Below are 23,493 nucleotides of genomic sequence, written 5' to 3'. Positions count from 1 at the left end.
AGAAGCTCTGCCTTCAGTGTTATGAAGTTCCTAGTTTCAGACTTCTTATTCATTTCAGTGTGGCATACTAAAGGCATCATGTATTTGAAAAACCACAAATCCATAACAGTTCAACTAACCTTTACAGGGAGAGCAGAGCTGATATCTTTCTATTGTCTCCTCCCAGCTGGCTCCTGGAAGCTTGTGGGTGAGCACTAACCAGGGTATTCTCATACTGAGCTATGAATTTCCCTGGACACACAACAGTGAGTAGCCTTAAAACTGAAATCAATGCCTCCTTTGGTTAACACGAATTCTGTGTTTTGTGCTAGTCTCTGTCTTCTTAAATTCAACACACCCTTTTTATAACCCAGCCCATTGTTCTCTTCATCTCAAAATGTATATAAAATGTACAAAAGTTTCCTAATTTCATGCTATTTAAAAATAGTTACAGGTTACTCAGTTATCTTTCAATGCAAGAAAACTGGGCATAAATTCTAAAGCTGTTTTTGAGAGTGGGTGCCTAAAACTAGTTTCCAATGGCTGGCATTAAATGTATTCAACCACACTGTTTAAATATTCGCCTCTGCTTGACAGGAATGAAAAGCTGGAACGCACCTTGACAAGATGCAGGAGCAAAGCACATAGCTCTGAGTCCACAGGTGAGCGGGCACATCAGCCCTGTCTTCCTTTGCCCCTGTGTTTTACTGCAACTACTTACACGTCGACATCACTTTGCCAGAACACAAAATGAAAACTGTGCTTTACAAACCTGAAATTTGAGAGTGCTAAGAGGAGAAAGAAGCATAATATAACATCATGGGTTCAGAACTCCAGACAAGACTGAATGATGGAATTAGCATTTGACATAAATCAAAATCTTAAGGCTCTTCCTTTTAACCTCCTCAATTTCAAGGCTCAGAAGGCTTAAAATCTTGGCTGGGTATGGTGGCTCATGCCTGTAATCCCAGTACTTTGGGAGGCCGAGGCAGGTGGATCACCTGAGGCCCGGAGTTTGAGATCAGCCTGGCCAACAAGGTGAAACCCTGTCTCTACTAAAAATATAAAAATCAGCTGGGCGTGGTGGTGGGCACCTGTAATCCCAGCTACTCTGGAGGCTGAAGCAAGAGAATCGCTTGAACCCAGGAGGCGGAGGTTGCAGTGAGCCGAGATCATGCAACTGCACTCTAGCCTGGGCAACAGAGTGTGTCTTGGTCTCAAAAAAAAAAAAAAAAAAAGAAGAAGGCGGCGGCTTAAAATCTTTGTTTCCAGTCTTCCGTGGCCCCAAATCACAAGATAAGTCCAGTCCAGCCACCAGTAAGGTATACACTCTCACCTGTAGGAGTGTCCCTTTCTTAGGAGAAAGGGGCAAAAAGGTTGCTGATCTCTTGGGAACAGCAGCTTCAGTGACAAAATACCCTAAAGGCAGAGGTGGAAATTCATTTCAGAAGAGAAATGAGGATGACAGAGACCACAGGCTACCTGTTATTCAAGGTATTATTTCAGTTTGCTTTGTTAATTTGGGAAGGACTGCTTTCGGCAAAAGGGGAAAAAATTAGTCTCCTTAGAGAATCATGCTTAGATTGTAATAGCATTTTCTCCAGACAACTTTTTGGTTAATTGGGATACAACTATGAGAATACAGAATTTACTTAGGTGCAAAGTCATGTTTGCTTTTTACACACCTTAAGATCCTAAATACAAGGGAACCTGTTTTTCAATTTCAATCATCTGCCCGATTCTGGTTCCACCAGTGGGTCTCTCTCTCTTCTTCCCTCCTCTAAGATCATCAAAACAATACTACCCAATGGCTTAAAAGCCCAAACACCTTTCTGTTTTTGTCCTTCCCTCCAATTCTATCTGAAACATGTATCTCCTCCAACAGAGTGTGCTATTTTGGCTTGATGGAATGCAAGGTTTTATTTGCTGCCACTCTGTAGGACAGTAAGCATTCTGATTTAACTAGTTCTGGTAAAAAAAAAAAAAAAAAAAAAAAAGACACAAGAGATTGCAAAGTGTTTCCACAAAATCCACAGGCGGGAGAAAGGACTGCAAGGTTCAATTCAAAACACACGCTCCAGAGCCAACCCCAGTATTCGTCTATCCAAATGTCACACCTGTTTGTCCTTTGGCATGGGAATTAAGACTGACCAACTGTGATGCCCAGTGCTAAAATGGGCAATTGCCGAGGAGGTCAGAAGGCGATTCAGCAGGAATGTCTCTATGCTCTGAAACTTGTGGTCTTTGCTTTAGTTTCCACTACAGAAAACACCAAAGACATCCAAGGCCACCCTGTCCCCTGTCACCAGAACTTGCTGCTGGCCACTTCCAATCCATCTCATACCATTTGGAATTGATTGTGCTGTTTCTCTATCTTTGTAAAAAGAAGTTTCACTTATTTTGTGTCGAGAATTACAAGTGTGAGAGAGGCATCCTGTCTTCCACCAGTACTGTGTCCACCCCAAACTGGTCGGTACACTGCTTCACAGTGGCCAGGACACTCAGGAGCCGCTGATCCACGGCGTCCAGATGAGGATCAGAGAGCACTGGGGAGATGGGGTCATGGGCCATGGCAGATTTTAAGGCAGACTTTAGCACACCATTCTTTAGGTAGTTCAGTCTGTTCCAGGTAGAAACCCGAATGCTGGAAGAAAAAGTTATAGAACAAGTTACTTAAAACCTCTCATTATCAAACGGAATTTGAAAGCCTGCTAGGCAGACAAAAGTAAAAAAAAATTAGGTAAAATACTTTAAATCATTTTTGTTTTAGAATTACCACTACATAATGAGTAAGCAACATTACATGTTTTGATATTGTTTCTGTGTAACTAATCAGAGATATATACAGAGATTTACACACATGTTCACCACAGTGCTGTTTGTAACAGGAAAAATGTTAAACAATCTGAACGTCTAATGATTGGGAAATAGTTAAATTATGGTTCATCCATTGAAAGGAATACCATGCAGCCGTTAAAAACAATTTTGAAAATTTAGTGGAATGGGAAATGCCTATGGTATGATGCTGGGTGGGGGGAAAAGGTTGGAGGAAAACCCTGTTTCACTTCAAATCTGTAGGAAAACAAAATACACACACACGGATTGGAATGAAGTACACTACAATGTTAACAAGAGGATGTATCCTTAGACGTTAATGGGTACTATAAGCTTCCTTCTTCTTGTGTTTCTGAAGTCTAAAACAATTTCTCCTACGAAAAAATTATTTTAAGGTTACCTATCTGCCTTAATTATTTCACCAACTGCTACCGTTTGAATGTCTGTCCCCTCCAAAATACATGTTGAAATTGCCATTGTAACAGTATCAAGGTGGAGTCTTTAAGAGGTCATTAGGCCATGAGTGCTCTGCCCTCATGGGTGGAACTAATGTTGCTATGAAAAGGCAAGTTCAAGGCCCGGAGAGGTGGCTCATGCCTGTAATCCCAACACTATGGGAGGCCGAGGTGGGCCCTGAGATTGGGAGTTCGAGACCAGCCTGGCCAACATGGTAAAACCCCATCTCTACTAAAAATGCAAAAATTAGCTGGGCATGGTGGCACGTGCCTTTAATCCCAGCTACTTGGGAGGCTGAGGCACGAGAATCATTTGAACCTGGGAGGTAGAGGTTGCAGTGAGCTGAGATTGCGCCACTGCACTCCAGCCTGGGCAACAGAGTGAGACTCCATCTCAAAAAAAAAAAAAAAAAAAAGGCGAGTTCAGCCCCTTGTTGCCCTCTCTCTTTGCCCTTTTGCCTTCTGCCATGTGACATGACAACACAGCAAGAAGTCCCTTGTCAGATGCTGGCACCTTGATATTTAACGTTCCAGCCTCCAGAACTGTGAACCAATAAATTTCTGTTCATTATAAATTACCCAGTCTGGCCAGGTATGGTGGCTCATGCCTGTAATCCCAGCACTCTGGGAGGCCCAAGGGGGCAGATCACTTGAGGTCAGGAGTTCGAGACCAGCCTGGGCCACATGGTGAAACCCCATCTCTACTACAAATACAAAAATTACCCAGGCATGGTGGTGAACGCCTGTAATCCCAGCTACTTGGGAGGCTGAGACAAGAGAATCACTTGAACCTGGGAGGTGGAGGTTGCAGTGAGCCGAGATCGCGCCACCGCACTCCAGCCTGGGCGACAGAGCAAGACTCCCTCTCAAAATAAGATAAAATAAAATAAAACAAGTTACCCAGTCTGTGGTATCCTGTTATAGTAGCACAAAACAAGACACCAACTATAGAGTATCTTTTATTTATCTGAGAAGAAAAGTTCTTAGCTCTCTGTGGGCAAAGTAGGAATTACTAGGTACGCAGAAATGTCTGATTCTGTAAAAGGCAGCCTGTTGTGCAACAATTTAAAAGCTAAGGAAGACTGTTGCATAAAGCATGCATGGAAGGGACAAACAGGCACAGACGGAGTAAAGGTATTTTTTATTCTGAAATATATTACAAATGCCCAGAGCATCAGAGCTTCCTCTGTGACTAAGTTATCACGTTATTTCCTCTCAGCTCCAAATTCACTCTTCAAAATATGCTCTGCTGGCCAGGCACAGTGGCTCACGCCTGTAATCCCAACACTTTGGGAGGCCATGGTGGGCAGATCACCTGAGGTCAGGAGTTCCAGACCAGCCCCACCAACATGGTGAAACCCCATCTCTACTAAAAACACAAAAAATTAGCTGGGCGTGGTGGCGGGCACCTGTAATCCCAGCTACTCAGGAGGCTGAGGCAGGAGAATCACCCGAACCCAGGAGACGGAGATTGCAGTGAGCCGAGATCATGCCACTGTACTCCAGCCCGGGCGACAGAGCGAGACTCCATCTCAAAAAACCAAACAAAACCAAAATGTGCTCTGCTACAACGGACGGGATTCATTTAAGCATCTTTCCCCTAAAGCTTTCTTACTAGAGGGCGCTAAGGGCACACTGCAAGGGGAAGGGGCTCTCCAAATGCTTCTGTGGGTCGACAGTGGTGTTGGGGAGGCACAGAGGTCATCCAGTGAAGCCCTGTCTAGCCACATTCCCAGAAAGTGTGGGTCCTTGGTGACCCCAAGCCTTAGCCTGGCCTGGGGATAACTCTCCTGAGGCCCTCTCAACATGGAAACCAGAGATTTGAAGGTCATCTGCTCACCCTGGCCCCAATTCCCTCTGAAGGCCCACATGTGTGCCTCACCTGCAGCACGGAAGGTTCCTACTGGATTCTCTCCCTCCCTCTGCATGTCATGACACCAGCTATGGCTTGAATGTACACCCAGCCTGCACTCTGGAGAATTGCTTCTGGCTTGTTCAGCACCTGCAAACTAGCAAACTTCTCTGCTATCTGGTGGGTTGAGCTAAACCTTCTCCACTGAAGTCCAAACTCCAGTCATTGGGAGGGGATCCCCTTCCAAGTTTGTCCTTCCTTGGGTACTCTCCCTCAGCCCTAGTTTTCTTTTACAGTCACTCCTGTTATTGGAATTTAATAATTCTTTATATTGGGTTGGGCTCAGTGGCTCACGCCTGTAATGCCAGCACTTTGGGAGGCCAAGGCGGGCAGAGCACAAGGTCAGGAGTTCTAGACCAGCCTGGCCAACATGGTGAAACCCCGTCTCTAATAAAAATACAAAAATTAGCCAGGTGTGGTGACAGGCACCTGTAATCCCAGCTACTTGGGAGGCTGACTCAGGAGAATAGCTTGAACACGGGAGGTGGAGGTTGCAGTGAGCCGAGATCGCTCCACTGTACTCCAGCCTGGGTGACACAGCAAGACTCCGTCTCAAAAAACAAAAAAACAAAAAAAAAAAACAATTATTTATATTACACACCTCTGTTTAACACACTGTGTCTTTTTTATCTCCTGATTGAACCAGACTGATAAAACTACTACCACAAAAACATCTTCAAAGACAAACGCACAATTCTTGATTGTATATATCACTAGTTCCCATCATTAATAAAGACAATTAAGGACTGCCTGGGTAAACTGTTACTTTCTTTTTTTTTTTTTTTTTTTTTTGAGACAGAGTCTCGCTCTGCCGCCCAGGCTGGAGTGCAGTGGCGTGATCTTGGCTCACTGCAAGCTCCGCCTCCCGGGTTCACGCCATTCTCCTGCCTCAGCCTCCCGAGTAGCTGGGACTACAGGCGCCCGCCACCTCGCCCGGCTAGTTTTTTTGTATTTTTTAGTAGAGACGGGGTTTCACTGTGTCAGCCAGGATGGTCTCGATCTCCTGACCTCGTGATCCGCCCGTCTCGGCCTCCCAAAGTGCTGGGATTACAGGCTTGAGCCACCGCGCCCGGCCAACTGTTACTTTCTACAGAATTTTGTTGTTATTTAAAAAAAGAAAGAAGAGAAAGAGACTAGTTGCTAGGGCAGTCTTATGTGATATGATGTTGCTGGGAGCTGACCAGTATTAAGTGGTGCTTTTGAACTTGCTTTTCTATGAAGCTAAGCAAGGTGAATCCCAGCTGATTCTTCATGTGCATGCTCTAAAATTACACCAGGATGGTCGGGCGCGGTGGTTCACACCTGTAATCCTAGCACTTTGGAAGGCTGAGGCAGGTGGATCACTTGAGGTCAGTAGTTCCAGATCAGCCTGGCCAACATAGTGAAACCCATCTCTACTGCAAATACAAAAATTAGCTGGGTTTGGTGGCAGGTGCCTGTAGTCCCAGCTACTCGGGAGGCTGAGGCACAAGAATTGCTTGAACCCGAGAGGCAGAGGTTGCCATAAGCTGAGATTGCGCCGCGGCACTCCCACCTGGGTGACAGACGCAGACGCTGTCTCAAATTTAAAAAATAATAATAATAAAAAAAAATAATTTCAGGAATGATGAAAAGAAGCTTCTTAGACTTTAGCTCATTTTCTTGACTCGTTTTTCAATTTCTCTGTTCCCGGTTTTTTAAAAAAACCAATTACTATTTATTTTCTATTTTTGTGAGACAGAGTCTCACTCAGTCATCCAGACTGGAGTGCAATGGCGCAATCTCGGCTCACTACAACCTCCGCCTCCCAGGTTCAAGCAATTCTCCTGTCTCAGCCTCCTAAGTAGCTGGAATACTGGTGCCTGCCACCATGCCCGGCTCATTTTTGTATTTTTATTAGAGACGGGGTTTCGTCATGTTGGCCAGGCTGGTCTCGAACTCCTGACCTCAGGTGATCCACTCACCTCGGCCTCCCAAATTCCTGGAATTACAGGAGTGAGTCACTGTGCCTGGCCAAAATCAATTATTATTTATGGAAAAAGTTACTTTTGGTTTAATTTCAAACTGAAATATGCGAACCCCAGGTGGTATGTGATGGGTGAGTGAGAGGACTTGAAACCACAAGGTAACCAGGTGTAGTAACCAGGGATGCAGATTTTACTCAGTTTGTTTTTTGTTGTTTTTTTTTTGGCGGTGGGGTGGGGAGTATGGGTGATTATATTCTGCTATTAAACCAAACATAGACATGTATTACTGAATACATACACTCTTCTATTCATACAAAATTTGAGATGAATTCTGAGCTGTGGGTTATCTGCCTTCACTTTTCCCTGATATCCCATTTCAGGATCTCCAGAGGTTCATATCCCATTTCAGGATCTCCAGAGGTTCTAGGTTGGAGAAGTATGAAAAGCACGGCTCAGGCATCAGAAAGTCTGAGGGCCAAGGAAATGTTTGTACTGTTACCTGAGCCTGGAAAGGAAGGCAATGCAGGCACATGTATTTGCTATGCACAACTTACATGCAACACTGATAGAGAGGGGCAAGAATGCTTCTTTCATCCAGCGAGGGGTTCCCAAAGCTGAAAATTAAATTAAAACTTAGTGAATTCGGTGGAAGTACCATTCTTAGCATCAAAGCAATAGCAAATTCTATATGAAACTCAACTGTGATCCTAGATAATTTCACGCTCCAGCAGCTCAAATCACTTAATGAAAACAAGCGGGGCATGACCAATTAGACACAGGATCCCTAACAGCCTGTACTAAAATATCTGACAACAAATATACTCATTTACAAGGGACCTTTTCCTGCCAAGATATTAGAAGGTACTGGAGCATAATTATGGTAAACACAGTGTGGAGTTCACAGACCAAAGGGAGAACTTGAAGACCCCTAAGCCTGCAAAGGTTTTAAGGACCAGAGAGAGAAATAAAGGCCATTTATATTAGATTCCCACAAACAAGCAGATGACCACTACTTGTAAAAAGAAGTCACACTTGTTCTACTCCCAAATTACCAATATCCTATTCCCTACAAGTAAGTATATGTACCGATTCAAATTGGAAAAACTGTTCACAGAGGCTGAGGAAACTGATTCACAGCAGATGCAAAAATTACCTTAGCAGCAATTCAGAGTTAGAAAAGGAGAACTGATTCTAGAAAACTGTCAACCTTTCCCTCTTTCCAGAGGTTCACCTTAATAGCTGGAGTCTGGTAGTTCTTAGTACAGTGTAGGTCCTCCAGTAATTCAAGGCAAAGGCAACTGCTATTGTCTGAATGTTTGTGTCCCCCTCAAATTCATAATCCCTGGTGTAACAGTCCAACAGTATTAAGAGGTAGGGCCTTTGGGAGATGATTAAGCCATGAGGGAAGAGCCCACATCAACGGGTTTAGTGCCCTTATAAATGAGGTCAGAGGGAGCATGTTCACCTCTTCTGCCATATGAGGACACATAGAAGGCACCATCTGAGGAACAGGCCCTCACCAGACACTGAATCTGCTGGCACCTTCATCTTAAGAGTTCTCAGCCTCTGAAACTAAGCAATACATTTCCAATGCTTATGAATTACCCAGTCCAAGGGATTTTGTATAGCAGCCTGAATGGACAAAGCAACTATTTTGATATATACCAAATAACAAATATCATGTGTATCACAGGATGAGTGCTATGTGCTTTGCTGTAATGGGGTAGAGGGAGAGGCAGTGTTTGCTGGTCTTTCATTTTCTGTGGTCGTCACCATCTTTCGCGAAGCACAAGGCGCCTGGTGTTCAGTATAAGATGGTGGCATCATTAGCAAATGCTGCCCAAGCACTCTGCTGAGGAGCCATGTCTTAGCTTATTTCCAACAACCAATGTTAACAGTAGTGACCTAGGGCCTGGAAAATTCTGTACTCCAAGGAAGCATTCTATTTAGTAAGTATTTATTAAATGCAACTAAAAGGGTGGCACTATGCCTGTAATCCCAGCACTTTGAGAAGCCGAGGCGAGTGGAGCACTTGAGGTCAGGAGTTCAAGACCAGCCTAGCCAACATGGTGAAACCCCGTCTCTACTAAAAATACAAAATTAGCGGGTGCCTGTAGTCCCAGCTACTCAGGAGACTGAGGCTGGAGAATCGCTTGAACCCAGCAGGCAGAGGCTGCAGTGAGCTGAGATTGTGCCACTGCACTCCAGCCTGGGCAACAGAGCAAGATTCCATCTCAAAAAAAATTTTTTTTAAAAGTGTGGCACTAAAGTGGCCACCATGGAGAATGCAGAATATGAAATGGAAATACAATGTGCTCTCCAAATAGCTCAGGCCTAAAAAAATAAGGACATTCTATTTATTCAAAATGAATAAACTTTTCTTATTCAAGATAAAAGTAACTTGTCGTTATATATAAAATCCACACTAGGCAACAGCTCTTCTTCCCATGATAGCAAAAGTATGGGCCTAGACTAACATAAAAATAGCAAAACATCCTATCAAATAAATTAATTTTTTAATTGCAGGAACCTTTGGATAGAATAAATTTAATAACAAATTCCACACTCCATTACATCTGTATCTCTCAAGTTTCTAAACACCAAATATCATAGCCAAGAAAGAATGATGTAGGTAGTAACAAATGAATGACCCTGGTTTCCAGTTGTCTGAGAAGAGGCTCATAGAGTCTTAGACTCCTTGGAAAGAATTGCTTTTCCATTTTTTGAAGTACTGAGATCCCTGAGAGTAGAGAGAACGACAGGTACCAATAGCAAAGACTCCAAGTGGAAAAAGAAGGACGCCACCTATCAACTGTATTCTGGATGTTCTCCAGGATGCTCTGGAAAATGCCCTTCTTTCATACACAGAAACCCCTCCCTGACAAGGACAGTCCTGCTGGTCTCACCTTTTGGCATTATCAAGAAGGATGAGCATACTAGCGCCTTCATCATCTTGAAAGCTCTCATAGTGATGGCGGTCAGCATTGCCAATCAGGTAATCAAAGACAGCTGTGTCAATGATGTCCAAAAGGCGCGGGCCAGAGTCATAAGGGGATGTTTTCTTCACAGCATCACAGTAGCTCTCGTCATACTCCCACCTGGAGACAAGCAGCATCACCAGCACTGAGTGTCAACACTGTACCTGGCACTGTTACATACAAAGAGAAGACAGAGTTCCTACCTACTGGGTTTTCCCCTGACTCCACAGTTCTTTTTACTCTTGGACAGAAGTGCTGGTTCCTTTACAGAATTGGCACCTGGCTAGGCAAAGGGGAGAATTAAGTAATGGCTCATAGGAGCATTTACCTGGCCAATTTGCCTTCTCGGTAAGTCCTGCCCCATGGGTGACGGTGTTTCTGCAGAGGCCACACATCTGGAAGCCAAAGTGTGACAGATCCCTCCATTGTGTCTCCATCAGCACAAGCTGGTTCTGTTTCTCGGCAGTAATAGCACTTCCCATAAAAACAAGTATTGTTTCCTACAGGACAGAAAGGAGCCAAATACACTTAAGGAAATAATGAAGACTCCAAATTCTCTCCCAAATAATGCAGAACAGAGTAGCTAAGTAAATAGGCATGGTGAAAACAAAGACCCTGAGTTTACTATATTTCAAACATTTATTTTCCTGGATAGGTAATAAAAAAAGCACACAGTATAAAAAAAATTCAAAAAGTACAAAAGGATATACACCCAAAAGCAAGTTGCCCTTGCCTCCTGTATCCTTTCTACCCAGTCTCTCTCTCTGGCATCAACTACCATCACCAGGATCCTTCAAATTCACTTTGTTTGTTTTGTTTTTGTTCTTGTTTTGAGACGGGGTCTGGCTTTGTCATCCAAGCTGGAGTGCAGTGGCGTGATCTCAGCTCATTGCAACCTCTGCCTCTGGGGCTCAAGACATCCTTCCATCTCAGCCTCCTGAGTAGCTGGAACTATAGGTGTATGCCTCCATGCCCAGCTAATTTTTTATTTTTCTGGTAGAGATGGGGTTTTGCCATGTTGGCCAGGCTGGGCTCAAATTCCTGGACTCAAGTGATCTGCCCACCTCAGCCTCTCAAAATGCTGGGATTATAGGCATGAGCCACCATGTCCGGCCTCTAAACTCACTAATTTTCCTTTTTTTTTTTTTTTTTTTGAGACTGAGTCTTGCTCCGTCACCCAGGCTGGAGTGCAGTGGCACAATCTTGACTCACTGCAACCTCCGCCTCCCAGGTTCAAGCAAGTCTCCCATCTCAGCCTCCTGAGTAGCTGGTATTACAGGCACATGCCACCACGCTTGGCTAATTTTTGTATTTTCAGTAGAGACATGGTTTCACCAATTGGCCAGGCTGGTCTTGAACTCCTGACCTCAGGTGATCCACCCACCTTGGCCTCCCAAAGTGCTGGGATTACAGGTGTGAGCTACCGCGCCTGGCCTGAACTCAACTTTAATTAAAGGAAAGTAACGTCCTCCTCTTCTTCATTAGGACTGAGATCTTGGCCAGAGTGCCCAGGGGAAGGCAAAAAGGTCAGGTACTAGGCCAAGTGTGGCCAAGAGTTTGGTTACATAGAGGGGGAGGTATAGAGGAAGGGGGGAAGTTGAGCAAATAAGTAGACAGACTGAGTGTAACAGTAACCAGGCTTCTCACCAGTGGAGAAGAGAGTTAAACATACAGAAAGAGAGAAAGCCAGGATAAATCCTGCAGTGGTGAATTAGAATTGGAAATACTAGTTTGAATTGATGGGTTTTTTGTTTGTTTGTTTTTTGTTTTGTTTTTTTTGAGATGGAGTCTCTCTCTCTCGCCCAGGCTGGAGTGCAGTGGCGTGATCTCGGCTCACTGAAACCTCTGCCTCCTGGGTTCAAGCAATTCTCCAGCCTCAGCCTCCCAAGTAGCTGGGACTACAGTCGCATGCCACCACGCCAGCTAATTTTTGTATTTTTATTAGAGATGGGGTTTCACCATATTGGACAGGCTGGTCTCGGAACTCCTGACCTCATGATCCACCCGCCTCAGCCTCCCAGAGTGCTGGGATTACAGGCATGAGCCACTGTGCCAGGCCTGAATTGATGGGTTTAATACACAGATACAGAAAAAGATACGCCTGTATCCTTTTAATGTGAAGAAATAGCTGACTTCAGGCCTGGGTTAGAGAAAGTACAAGATGAGCCTGGACCACAGCATTATGCTAGTTGCAAGAAAGTGCTTGGAGAATGATGGGACCATTCTAAAATGACACAGGAACTAGTTTGTAGAGGTTCCCACTGGCCAAATGTGGAACAGTTTAAGCATCTGAATAATTATAAATGGTAATAAATTGTAGCTCATAGTGAGTTCATGGTGATATAAATAAACACATGAATGTGTGGAGGCGGGGGAGTTCTACCCTTCAACGGAATGACAACTAATAGGTCTAGAAGCAATGATAGAATGAAAAAAATCATTTGAAGGCCAGGAACTGTGGCTCACATCTGTAATCTCAGCACTTTGGGAGGCCGAGGGAGAAGGATCACTTGAGACCAGCCTGGACAACACAATGAAACCGTCTCTATAAAAATAAAAGTAAAAACATTAGCCAGGCATGGTGGCGCACGCCTGTAGTCAAAGCCACTCAGGAGGCTGAGGTAGAAGGATTGCTTGAGAGCAGGAGGTTGAGGCTGCAGTGGGCCATGATCGTGCCACTGTACTCCAGCCTGGGTGACAGAGACTCTGTCTCAAAAAAAATAAAAATACAAAAATTATCATTTGATGATACTGCTGAGAGAGAGCATTAAAAAAAAAAAATCACCATTTGGCAACTATCATAATAAGTGAACTCCTGATCACTTGAGGTCAGGAATTTGAGACCAGCCTGGCCAACATGGTGAAACCCCGTCTCTACTAAAAATACAAAATTAGCCGGGAGTAGTGGTATGCACCTGTAATTCCAACTACTCGGAAGGCTGAGGCAGGAGAATTGCTGGAACCTGAGAGGCAAAGGTTGCAGTGAGCTGAGATTGTGCCACTGCACTCCAGCCTGAGTGACAGAACATCTCGGGGGGAAAAAAAAAAAAAATTTGAGAGAGAGTATTTACATCTCATGTCACAGAAGACTATCCGCCCTACGGATGAACTCCTATACAGCGATAAGACCAATGACACAGCAGAAAATGAGCAAAGGATATGCAAAGACAGTTAATAGAAAATACAAATAGCTCTCAAACAAAAAGATGCTACATATGAAATACACAAAATCAAAAGTTTAATAACATATTGTTGGTGAAGCTAGGAGAAAGAGTCACTCTCATATATTTCTATGGGAATATAAACTGGTTAAACATCTATATAGGATAATGTGGCCACACCTATTGCCCTTTGACGTAGCACTCCCATTTCTAGAAATGCTTGCTCATGTGTGAAATAATACGTATGGGAGTTCCCCAACCATTTTGGCACCAGGGACTGGTTTTGTGGAAGACAATTTTCCACAGACAGGGGTTGGGGGCTGGGTGGCAATGGTTTCAGGATGAAACTGCTCCATGTCAGATCATCAGGTATTAGATTCTCATAAGGAACGCGCAGCCTAGATCCTTCACATGCGCAGTTCACAATAGGGCTTGTGCTCCTATGAGAATATAATGCTGCCACTGATCTGACAAGGAGCTGGTGCTGAGGCGGTAATGCTTGCTCACCCCTCACCTCATGCTGTGCGGCCCAGTTCCTACCATGACACAGACTGGTACTATTCCGCAGCCCAGGGGTTGGGGACCCCTGACATATATACAAGGTAATTCTGGGCAACACTGGTTGTAAAAACAAAATACTGGAACAACATATAAGTCCAATAAAATTCTGGTTATATGAATTATGGTAAACCCAAATAATGGAACACTTTGTAGTGTAAAACAAGCTCATTGTACATGATACAGATTTCTAGGATGTATTAAGTAAAAAGAGTAAGATGCAAAAGTATGCAAAGTGGGCCATATGTTGTATAAAATGGTAGAGATAGATAAAAATATATATTCATACACAAAAAGACATAAGGAAATTACTAATTAGAGGTTGCCACTCAGAGAAAGGGGAAGGAACTGGACAGACAAGAAAATTTTTCATTGAATTTCACAGAATTTTTTTTTTTTTTTTGAGATACAATCTTGCTCTGTCTCCCAGGGTAGAGTGCAGTGGCATGATCTTGGCTCACTGCAACCTCTGCTTCCCGAGTTCAAGTGATTTTCCTGCATCAGCCTCCCAAGTAGCTGGGATTACAGACGAGCACCACCACACGTGGCTAATTTCTGTATTTTCAGTAGAGACGAAGTTTCACCATGTTGGCCAGGCTGGTCTCAAACTCCTGGCCTCATGTGATCCTCCTGCCTCAGCCTCCCAAAGTGCTGGAGTTAAAGGCGTGAGCCACCACACCCGGCCTGAATTTCCCTGAATTTTGAATTGTGTGAATCCATTACTGATTCAAAAAAAATTCAAAGCCCTAAAACAAACAAAATATTGCCTGGTATAGGAAACCTGTTTCCTACAGGATAAAATACAAACTCTTGAGTTTGGTAAATAAGAATCTTCATAACTGGAAGGGAGAATGTGGAGTCTGAGGTCAGGTTCCTGGGGTTAACATTTAGACTAGTTTAATCATGAGATTGCAAGACTCTGGGCATGTAATTTAGTCTCTCTAAGCAACTTCTGTAAAATGGAGACAACAATACTACCTCCTCCACCACTAGGTTGTGAAGAGTAAATGAGGCAATCCATGCCAGGAATGCTTAGCACAGTGCCTGACATATTGTCAGACACCAATTGATGCCAGCTACTTATTTTTAATAACATGGTTCAATCTACCTTTCCAGAGTTCAATATCCCCATTTCAGTGCCATGAACTGAGGCTTTGAATCTCTATTTCCTGGATTGCCAAACTTTTAAAAACTGGTCTTCTGACCACCTCAGTCTCCATGCTCTCCTTGGGTGAACTACCAACTGTGACAATAAAATATGTGGCTTCAGCCAAGCCTTTTCTCCTAAACTGTAGGCTTTAGCTCCTAAATGATTAGTCTACACTTACTCCTGGATGTTCCTGTCAAGGAAACAAAATATCCAAAATTAAATTCATTATCTTTCTCTGCTCCACCTCCCTAAATATGCTCCTCTCCCTACATTCCTAAAATAGTTAACAGCTCCACTAATCACTTGTCATCCAATCCAGAAACCTAGGAGTCATTCTTAATTTTTTATTCTCTCTCAATTGCTATCCCAGCCCAAATGTTCACCAAATTCTTTCCATTCCAATTCTTGAATAGCTCTTAAATCTTTCTATTCCCTGTCCCTGCTTTAGTTCTCTTATTACATATGATTTCACAGCACTTCCAGAGTGCTCTCAGCTCTTCATTCTCCCCTTCCCAATGCACCCTTGACAATGCTGCCACAATTTGCTCTTGAAATTCATATCTGATTTTTCCATATTCGAACTCTTTTAATGGCTTTCTAGTGCCTAAAGAGAAAGTCTCAACTCCTAAGCATGGTACAGAGGCCCTCCAGTGACACTGTCCTGACCAGCTGTCTTCCTCACTGGCCAGCCCCACATATCCTTTCCTTCAGCTAAACAGCACAGTCTCCTGAGCTTGTTGCTTTTCTCTCATTGCTCCTCACCTCTGTCCATGCTCTGTCCTCTTCCTGGAACAGGGTCAACTCATAGGGCCTGTAAGCTCGATGGGAAAAAAATTACATCTTTATTTTCACTAACTTCTACTAAAAATTAGCATCTCCTTCTATTATGATGGCAGGGAGCAAACCGTCATGGGACTTTGTCTCTACAAGAAATCACAGATTTTTCATATCATACTAGGATTGTTGCAGATAATCTCAAAATACTGTTTATAATCATAGTTTGAAATCACAATAGTGACTAATCTCTGATAGAGCTTATTTAATGTGTTAAACAACAAAGCACATATTACTGTATCTAAACTTGCTTTTTAAAATTTTTGATACTGAAATTATACTTCAATATTATTGGTTTCATTTATAAGTCTATGTATTTTAATTTATGTATGTATTTAAAACCTTTATTTTTAGAAAGGATCCATAAGCTTCTCCAGACTGCCAAAGGTATCTATAGCACAAAAAATGTTAAATACAAACCCAAAATATTCTTTCCCACTGTATCTACCTAAGGGACTGCTATTTTCCCTTTAAGACTTGGTTAAAATATCACCTTCACTAATTAACTGTCATCCTGGCCATAACTTCTAGGCCATCTCCCTATTCCCACTCCCACCCCCACCACCACAGTCCACAGACTCTTTGTACATGTCTGGCTCCCCCATTAGACAAAGATCCTTGAAGATAGGAAGGTCATTCAGTTTTGCATATTCAGCACTTAGCTCAGCGCCTGTCAAACAGAAGTGAAATAAAGTTGTACTGAATAAATAAAGACTATAAACTAATGAAAGATTTTAGAGTCTTAAAATCTGAGTTTGGATCCTGGCTAACAATTAGTAGTTTTGTGACTTTGGGAAAGTCATTAGCCACTTCTAAGCCTCCACTCTCAGGTATAAAATGTGGGCAACACCTCACCTACTTATTGCATGCTATCATCAAAAGGATCAGATAAAGTAACAGTGTGAACATACTTGTGTAGGTTGCTGGGGCTACATAGATTTTAGTTATTCTTGTATTATATACCAACTTACTTAATATTATTATATCAACTTACTTAATAATACATTTTAAAAATTGCAACAAGAGAATGAAATGACAAGTTATACATTTGAAGAAAATATTTTCTTTCTTTCTTTTTTTTTTTTTGGAGACAGAGTCTCACTCTGTCACCCAGGCTGGAGTTACAGTGGCATGATCTCAGCTCACTGCAACCTCTGCCTCCTGGGTTCAAGCAATTCTCCTGCCTCAGCCTCCCGAGTAGCTGGGATTACAGGTGTGTGTCACCATGCCCAGCTAATTTTTGTGTTTTTAGTAGAGACAGGGTTTCACCATATTGGCCAGGCTGGTCTCGAACTCCTGACCTCAAGTGATCTGCCCACCTCGGCCTCCCAAAGTGCTGGGATTACAGGCATGAGCCACCATGTCCAGCTGGAGAAAGTATTTTCAAAAGACATATCTGACAAAGGACTGTTAGCCATACTATACGAAGAACGCCTAAAACTTGACAGTAAGAAAACGACCAACCTAACTTAAATATGAGCCAAAGACCTTAACAGACACCTCAACAAAGATATACAGATGACAGATAAACATATGAAAAGATGCTCTACATTATATGTCATCAGGGAGATGCAAACTAAAACAATGAGATACACCTATTAGAATAGTCAAAATCCAAAATATGACATCAAATGCTGCCAAGGATGAGGAGCAACAGGAACTCTCACTGTCTGCTGGTGGGAATGCAAAATGGTACAGCCACTTTGGAAGACAGTTTGGCAGTTTCTTACAAAACTAAATGTACTCTTAATATAATCCAGAAATCACACTCCTTGGTATTTACCCAAAAGAGCTAAAAACTTATGTCAATACAGAAAGCTATACACAGATGTTTATGGCAGCTTTACTCACAATTACCCAAACATGGAAGCAACCAAGATGCCATTCAATAGGTAAATGGATAAACTGTGGTACATCAGACAATGGAACATTAGTCAGCAATAACAAGAAATGAGAAATCAAACCATGAAAAGACATGGAGGAACCTTAAATGTATATTATTAAGTGAAAGAAACCACTCTGAAAAAGCTATATACTGTGATTCAACTATGTAACATTCTCGAAAAGGCAAAATTATGCAGACAGTAAAAAGATCAGTAGTTGCAAGCGGATTGGAGAGAGGGGTGGAGAATGATAAGTAGAACACAGAGGATTTTTAGACCAGTGAAAATACTCTGTGTGATACTATAATGATGTATACATGTCATTAAACATTTGTCCAAACCCACAGAATGTGCAACACCAAGAGTGAACCCGAATGTAAACTATGGACTCTGGGTGATTATGATGTGTCAACGTGGGCTCATCAATTTTAACAACTGTACCACTGTGATGTGGGATGTTGATAATGGGGGAAACTATGCGTGTGAGGGGCAGGGGTTATTTGGGAAATCTCTGCACCTTCCTCTCAGTTTTGCTGTGAACCTAAAGCTGCTCTAAAAACAATAAAGTCTTAAAAACACAACAATAACAACAAGGTGATGCTGAGGTCAGATGATTATTAAAAACTTCACCTCCAGTCAAATCCCTCTACCCGCCCTATTACTTTCCAGTCTTTATGCCCTTGTTCTCATTAATATTCCCATTATTTGCCAATGCCCTTTCCTCTTTGCTGCCTTGGTAACTCATACTGGTTCTTCAATACTCAGTTCAAGTGTTAATAACCTCCTCTACAAACCCTCTGCTTTTCCCTTCCCCACACTTCATACAATGTATGAGTTAACCATACGTGAGCCTTTGAAGAGCAGGTACCCTGACTTATTCTTCTTGGACTCTTTCCCTCAATCCCAGCACCCACCAGGAATTCATGTTTGCTAAGCATAAAATTGAACAACCAAAGGTAATTAGAAAATATCTGATACAATATCTAACACTGTATGCTTTTGGTTATCTATAAGAAAAGTACAGCCCAAGCCTTATAAGTTGAAATTCTGAATGATGAATCTGTCATAAGTCCTTTAAATATTCAGTTTTTCCTCATTTTAAATGTAAATCCACTCACTCTAGCAAAAAGCAAGGTGAAGTTCATCTTGCAATGTCTGTTTCAACAGTCACACCCTAATGCAGAGCACTGTATCACTGAAAAAGAGTCAAGGTGAAGAGGTGGAAACAAGAAGCCACAGCCCTTTTGGATTCTTCCCATTCTCATCTTGCTCACAAGAACAGGAGTGAGAATTTTAGCTCAAATCTCTTACCTCAGAGTTAAGATAATGGAAAACAGAGGCCAGGGGCAACATAGCCAGTTCCAGGCACTATGAGTTATAGGTTAACCCTTGAAGAAGTAGTAGGCCTATTGATCTTCCAGGTCCAAATACAACCTTACAAAAGAATTTCTGAGCCTCCCAAAGAGTTGCCTTAAGATTTCCTCAATTCTAAGGAGATGGAGACAGTTTCCAAGAAAACATATATATACACATATGTAAAAACAACTGAGCCAATGATATACAAACAATAACCAATTTAGGCCAAATTCTGAGTTTGAGACTTAATAGCTCTAAGAGAAAGCAGAAGGAAATAATCACCTGCTTTCACTATCACTAAATTACCTCACTTCCTATGTCACAGACAACACAAGAGTACACAGGAAAATTTCAATTTCCTGCCATCTCCTTTAGACTCATTTTCCCAAATAACGTGAGAGCTGGTTGTCTGATTTGCTTTTGTATTCCCTTAAGTTCTTTAATTCCTAAAAGTCAGAAACCAGCTTGCTCAACAATGCCCCATTTTAACTTATTAATCACTCCCCTATATAAATGTCCTCTACAATCTTCTTACCTACAGTTAGGAAGGTGCTCAACAGCTGCTCCGTGGCAACAGGTTTAATCTCTGTCCGAAGATTAACAAATCTGCCAACCACCAAGGGGGCTCGGCGGAAACCCAGAATCCTGGTTTGGAAGATTGAAAAATAGAAGAGAAAAATCTTAGGGGATGTTTTTTAAATAACAGTCTTAAAAATTATAGTTCACATCAAATGTGTAAAGGGTTTTAGCTAGTAGGTAAATCTAATTTTTTAAAGGCACATATTTTTAGGAATTTAATGTCAAGGTGTGTGTAATTTAATATACACTTCAGTAAAAAGAATAAGACAAATCTGATAAAATGTGAACAACTGTTAAATCTACAGAGTGGGTATATGGGCTCATTATACTATTCTTTCTACTTTTGTAGGTTAGAAATTTTTTCATAATAAAAATTAAAAATATATTTTAGGAAAGCATTAGAAAAAAAATGGAACCCAAACTCACATATGGGTTCAAATCTTTAAATAAAACAGCACATTGATTAAAAAAAAAAAAAAGCAGACTGATCTAAAAGGATAAACCCACAGAGCAAATTAAATAAATAATTTGAAGATACCTCTAATAATCTAAAAGGTTGAAAACAATAATTTATTTTAAAAAATGAAATTTCCTGGCTAAAAAAATACACTAACTGACCAAAAGTTGGAGAGGCAGAATTTGGAACACACAGAAAATTTATAATGAAGAAAATAAAAATCACCTATAATTCCACAACCCCAAAATAATTACAGGTACTGACATTTTGGCATATCAGCATGTTTTCCCTTTAAGTGTGGGTATATAAACACACACACACACTTATGTATACACATACAATTGAGATTACATCGTAAGCAGTTTTATATCTTGCTTTTTACTCATCATTGTATCATGAACCTTTTCCCAGTCATTTGAAAGCCTTTACAAATGGGTATTGTTTAGGGCTTCTGATTCTGTCCTAAACCCAGTCTTAGAAAAACCACAAAGGCAAGTCAACAGATTTGTCAAAATAACATAGAAATCCAGAGATCCCCCCTGAGGTAAGGAAAGGTGGTTAAATCTGACTGTAATGAAGAAATAGCAACCCAAAGCAAAAAAGTATCAGGATCCACAAATGAAAAAGGTTGGGAAGCGTTTTTTTTGTGTGTGTGTTTGTTTGGTTGGTTGGCTGGTTAGTTGGTTTTTGAGTCTCACTCTGTTGCCCAGGCCGGAGTGCAGTGGCATGATCATAGCTCCCTGCAGCCTGGAACTCCTGGGCTCAAGTGATCCTCTCACCTTAGCCTCCCTGTTAGCCAGGACTACAAACACATGCCTAGATTGGGAAATATTTTTTTCTCCCCATTGAAAATTGCCAAGCCCAAGAACAACAGCCAGTTTAGCATTGAAGGGCAATGTTACTGTAGCACTTGAGGCTGGCTACAGTGACACTTAACAAAAGTGACAGGAGGATTGGCAAGAGAACATCTTTCAGACTTTGAGGTAGGGAAGGACTTTTAAATACAAGACTCCCAAAGCACAAGTCACAAACTGAAACATTATAGTTAGTTAACATCAAAAGTACACAAGTACTCTAAGTTAACAAATAGGTGTCCTGCTGTGAAAAGACAAACTTTGCCAGTAATGGGGAAATACAAAATAACAATGAAATAACAATGAAATATCACTTTACATATATATCAACAAAACTTACTGTGTTGGGTAATACAAAACACTGGTACAGAAATGAGGAATTTTATGCCTGTTGGTGTCCAACAAACAGGATGGAGGAGTTGGGGATGAAGAAAAGAGGCAAACAGATAAGGTCTTGGAAAGCCTGATTCTAGTGTGCCATTAAGTGAGGAGTAGGATTTATCCAACTGTACACCACTAGGTCTTAAAAGGGGCAGCAAAAATTCATGGTATTGTACACATGTATCTAAGCTTTTCCATATCAATAGATGTTTAGGTTACAACCAGTTTTTCACTACTGAAAATGCTACAGCTAAGACTGTTGTATATATATCTTTGAGTTTTGTATTCTTTCTCTAGGGTACTTCCTAGAAATGTCTTAGATATGTGTATAAAAAAGCAGTTATTTGTTCAAACAATATAAACATTCCTTAATGTTGATACATTTATCCTTAATTTTGATATACAATGCTAGGGTTCTTAACAAAAAGACTGAAACAATTAACAATGCCATAAGCAGCATATGAATCTCAATGTATTCCTCCCAATAAAGTATTCTTTTTTTTAAGCTTTGCCATTTTCAACAGGTAAAAACAGTATCTCAACTGAATTTTAAAAAATTTCTGGTGAGGATGTACTTCCCCCTGCCCCCACATATTTATTAGCAATTGATAGTGTTTGTGTTCTTAACCCATTTTCTAACAGAGTTTTAACATACATATATAGATTTGTATAAACACATATTAAGGCTATTAATACTCAGATTATATTAGATTCAAGTGTTTTCTCCGTTTGTTGTTTGCTTTTAAATTTTGTTTGCTGTTTCTTATGTTCATTATTTTATTTAGTCAAGACTATTGAATTTGTGATTTTTATGTTACTGCTTTTATGTTTACAAAATCCTAATTCAGAAAAAGACAAACATTTCATCTTTTTTTTTTTTTTTTCTGGTTTCCTTATAAATTCATTTTTAGGCTAAGCGTGGTGACTCATACCTGTAATCCCAGCACTTTGGGAGGCTGAGGTGGGCGGATCACCTCAGGTCAGGAGGTCCAGACCAGTCTGACCAACATGGTGAAACCCCGTGTCTACTAAAAATACAAAAAATTAGCTGGGTGTGGTGGCAGGTACCTGTAGTCCCAGCTACTCCGTAGGCTGAGAAAGGAGAATCGCTTGAACCCGGGAGGTGGAGGTTGCAGTAAGCCAAGATCAGGCTATTGCACTCCAGTCTGGAGGACAGAGTGAGACTCTGTCTCAAAAAATTTATTTATTTATTATTTTATTTTATTTTATTTTATTGAGACAGCGTCCCACTCTGTTGCTCAGGCTGGAGTGCAATGGTGTAATCACATCTCACTGCAGCCTTGATCTCCCAGGCTCAGGCAATCCTTCCTCCTCAGCCTCCCCACTAGTTGAAACTACAGGCACACACCACCACACTCAGCTAATTTTTGTATTTTTTTTTAGTAGAAACGGGGCTTTACCATGTTGCCCAGGCTGGTCTGGAACTCCTGGGCTCAAGTGATTCACCCACCTCAGCCTCCTAAAGTGTTGGGATTACAAGCATGAGCCACTGCATCAGTCATAAATTAATTTTTTAAAACAAATATTGTGAGCAATTTCTTTTAAAGTTGGCCAATATGGCCTGATGAAAGAGCTGGTCAGCAGAGTAACTGGGATACCAGACAGTTCAGCTGCAAGGTTCCTGACTAGTAACCTGCTGGGAAAAAAAAAAAAAAAAATAGAGTTTTCCTAGTTAACTTACAAACTTATAATTCACATCTATTTTCTTTCTTTCTTTTTTTTTTTAAAGACAGAGTCTCACTCTGTCGCCCACGCTGGAGTGCAGTGGCACGATCTTGGCTCACTGCAACCTCTGCCTCCCAGGTTCAAGCGATTCTCCTGCTGCAGCCTCCCAAGTAGCTGAGACTACAGGTGCCTGTCACCACGCCCAGCTAATTCTGTGTATTTTAGTAGAGACAGGGTTTCACCATGTTGCCCAGGCTGGTCTCGAACTCCTGAGCTCATGCAATCTGCCCACCTTGGCCTCCCAAAGTGCTGGGATTACAGGTGTGAGCCACTGCGCCCGGCTCTTTCCTTTTGTAATTATTCTGGTTTTTGAAGCTGTGCATAGTTTGTATAAAGAACAATAAAACTCATAATATATTTCATGCTATATGTTTCCAGCACATGGGGATAAGTCAGCATTACTTACTTAAAACAAATACATAACAAAAC

At 41.7% G+C, this 23,493-nt stretch overlaps 1 protein-coding gene across 2 annotated transcripts in view; it reads right to left on the bottom strand.

Annotated features, from left to right (window-relative positions):
- Positions 1 to 481: 481 nt before the first annotated feature.
- LOC105484497 (FAM20B glycosaminoglycan xylosylkinase) overlaps positions 482 to 23,493 on the bottom strand; it is a 46,433-nt gene continuing 23,421 nt past the window's right edge. For both annotated transcript variants that reach the window (XM_011746177.3, XM_011746178.3), the window contains exons 4-8: positions 19,583 to 19,692; positions 10,434 to 10,605; positions 10,034 to 10,225; positions 7,682 to 7,741; positions 482 to 2,623 (exon numbers count right to left, since the gene is read on the bottom strand). In XM_011746177.3, the coding sequence (XP_011744479.1) occupies positions 2,392 to 2,623; positions 7,682 to 7,741; positions 10,034 to 10,225; positions 10,434 to 10,605; positions 19,583 to 19,692 (766 nt within the window). In that variant the 3' untranslated portion in view covers positions 482 to 2,391. The remainder of the gene's footprint in view (positions 2,624 to 7,681; positions 7,742 to 10,033; positions 10,226 to 10,433; positions 10,606 to 19,582; positions 19,693 to 23,493) is intronic.

Source organism: Macaca nemestrina, chromosome 1, assembly GCF_043159975.1.
Source record: "Macaca nemestrina isolate mMacNem1 chromosome 1, mMacNem.hap1, whole genome shotgun sequence".
NCBI classification, from domain to species: Eukaryota; Metazoa; Chordata; class Mammalia; order Primates; family Cercopithecidae; genus Macaca; species Macaca nemestrina.
Note: the sequence above shows the minus strand (reverse complement) of the source record. Positions and strands in the feature narration are given on the sequence as shown.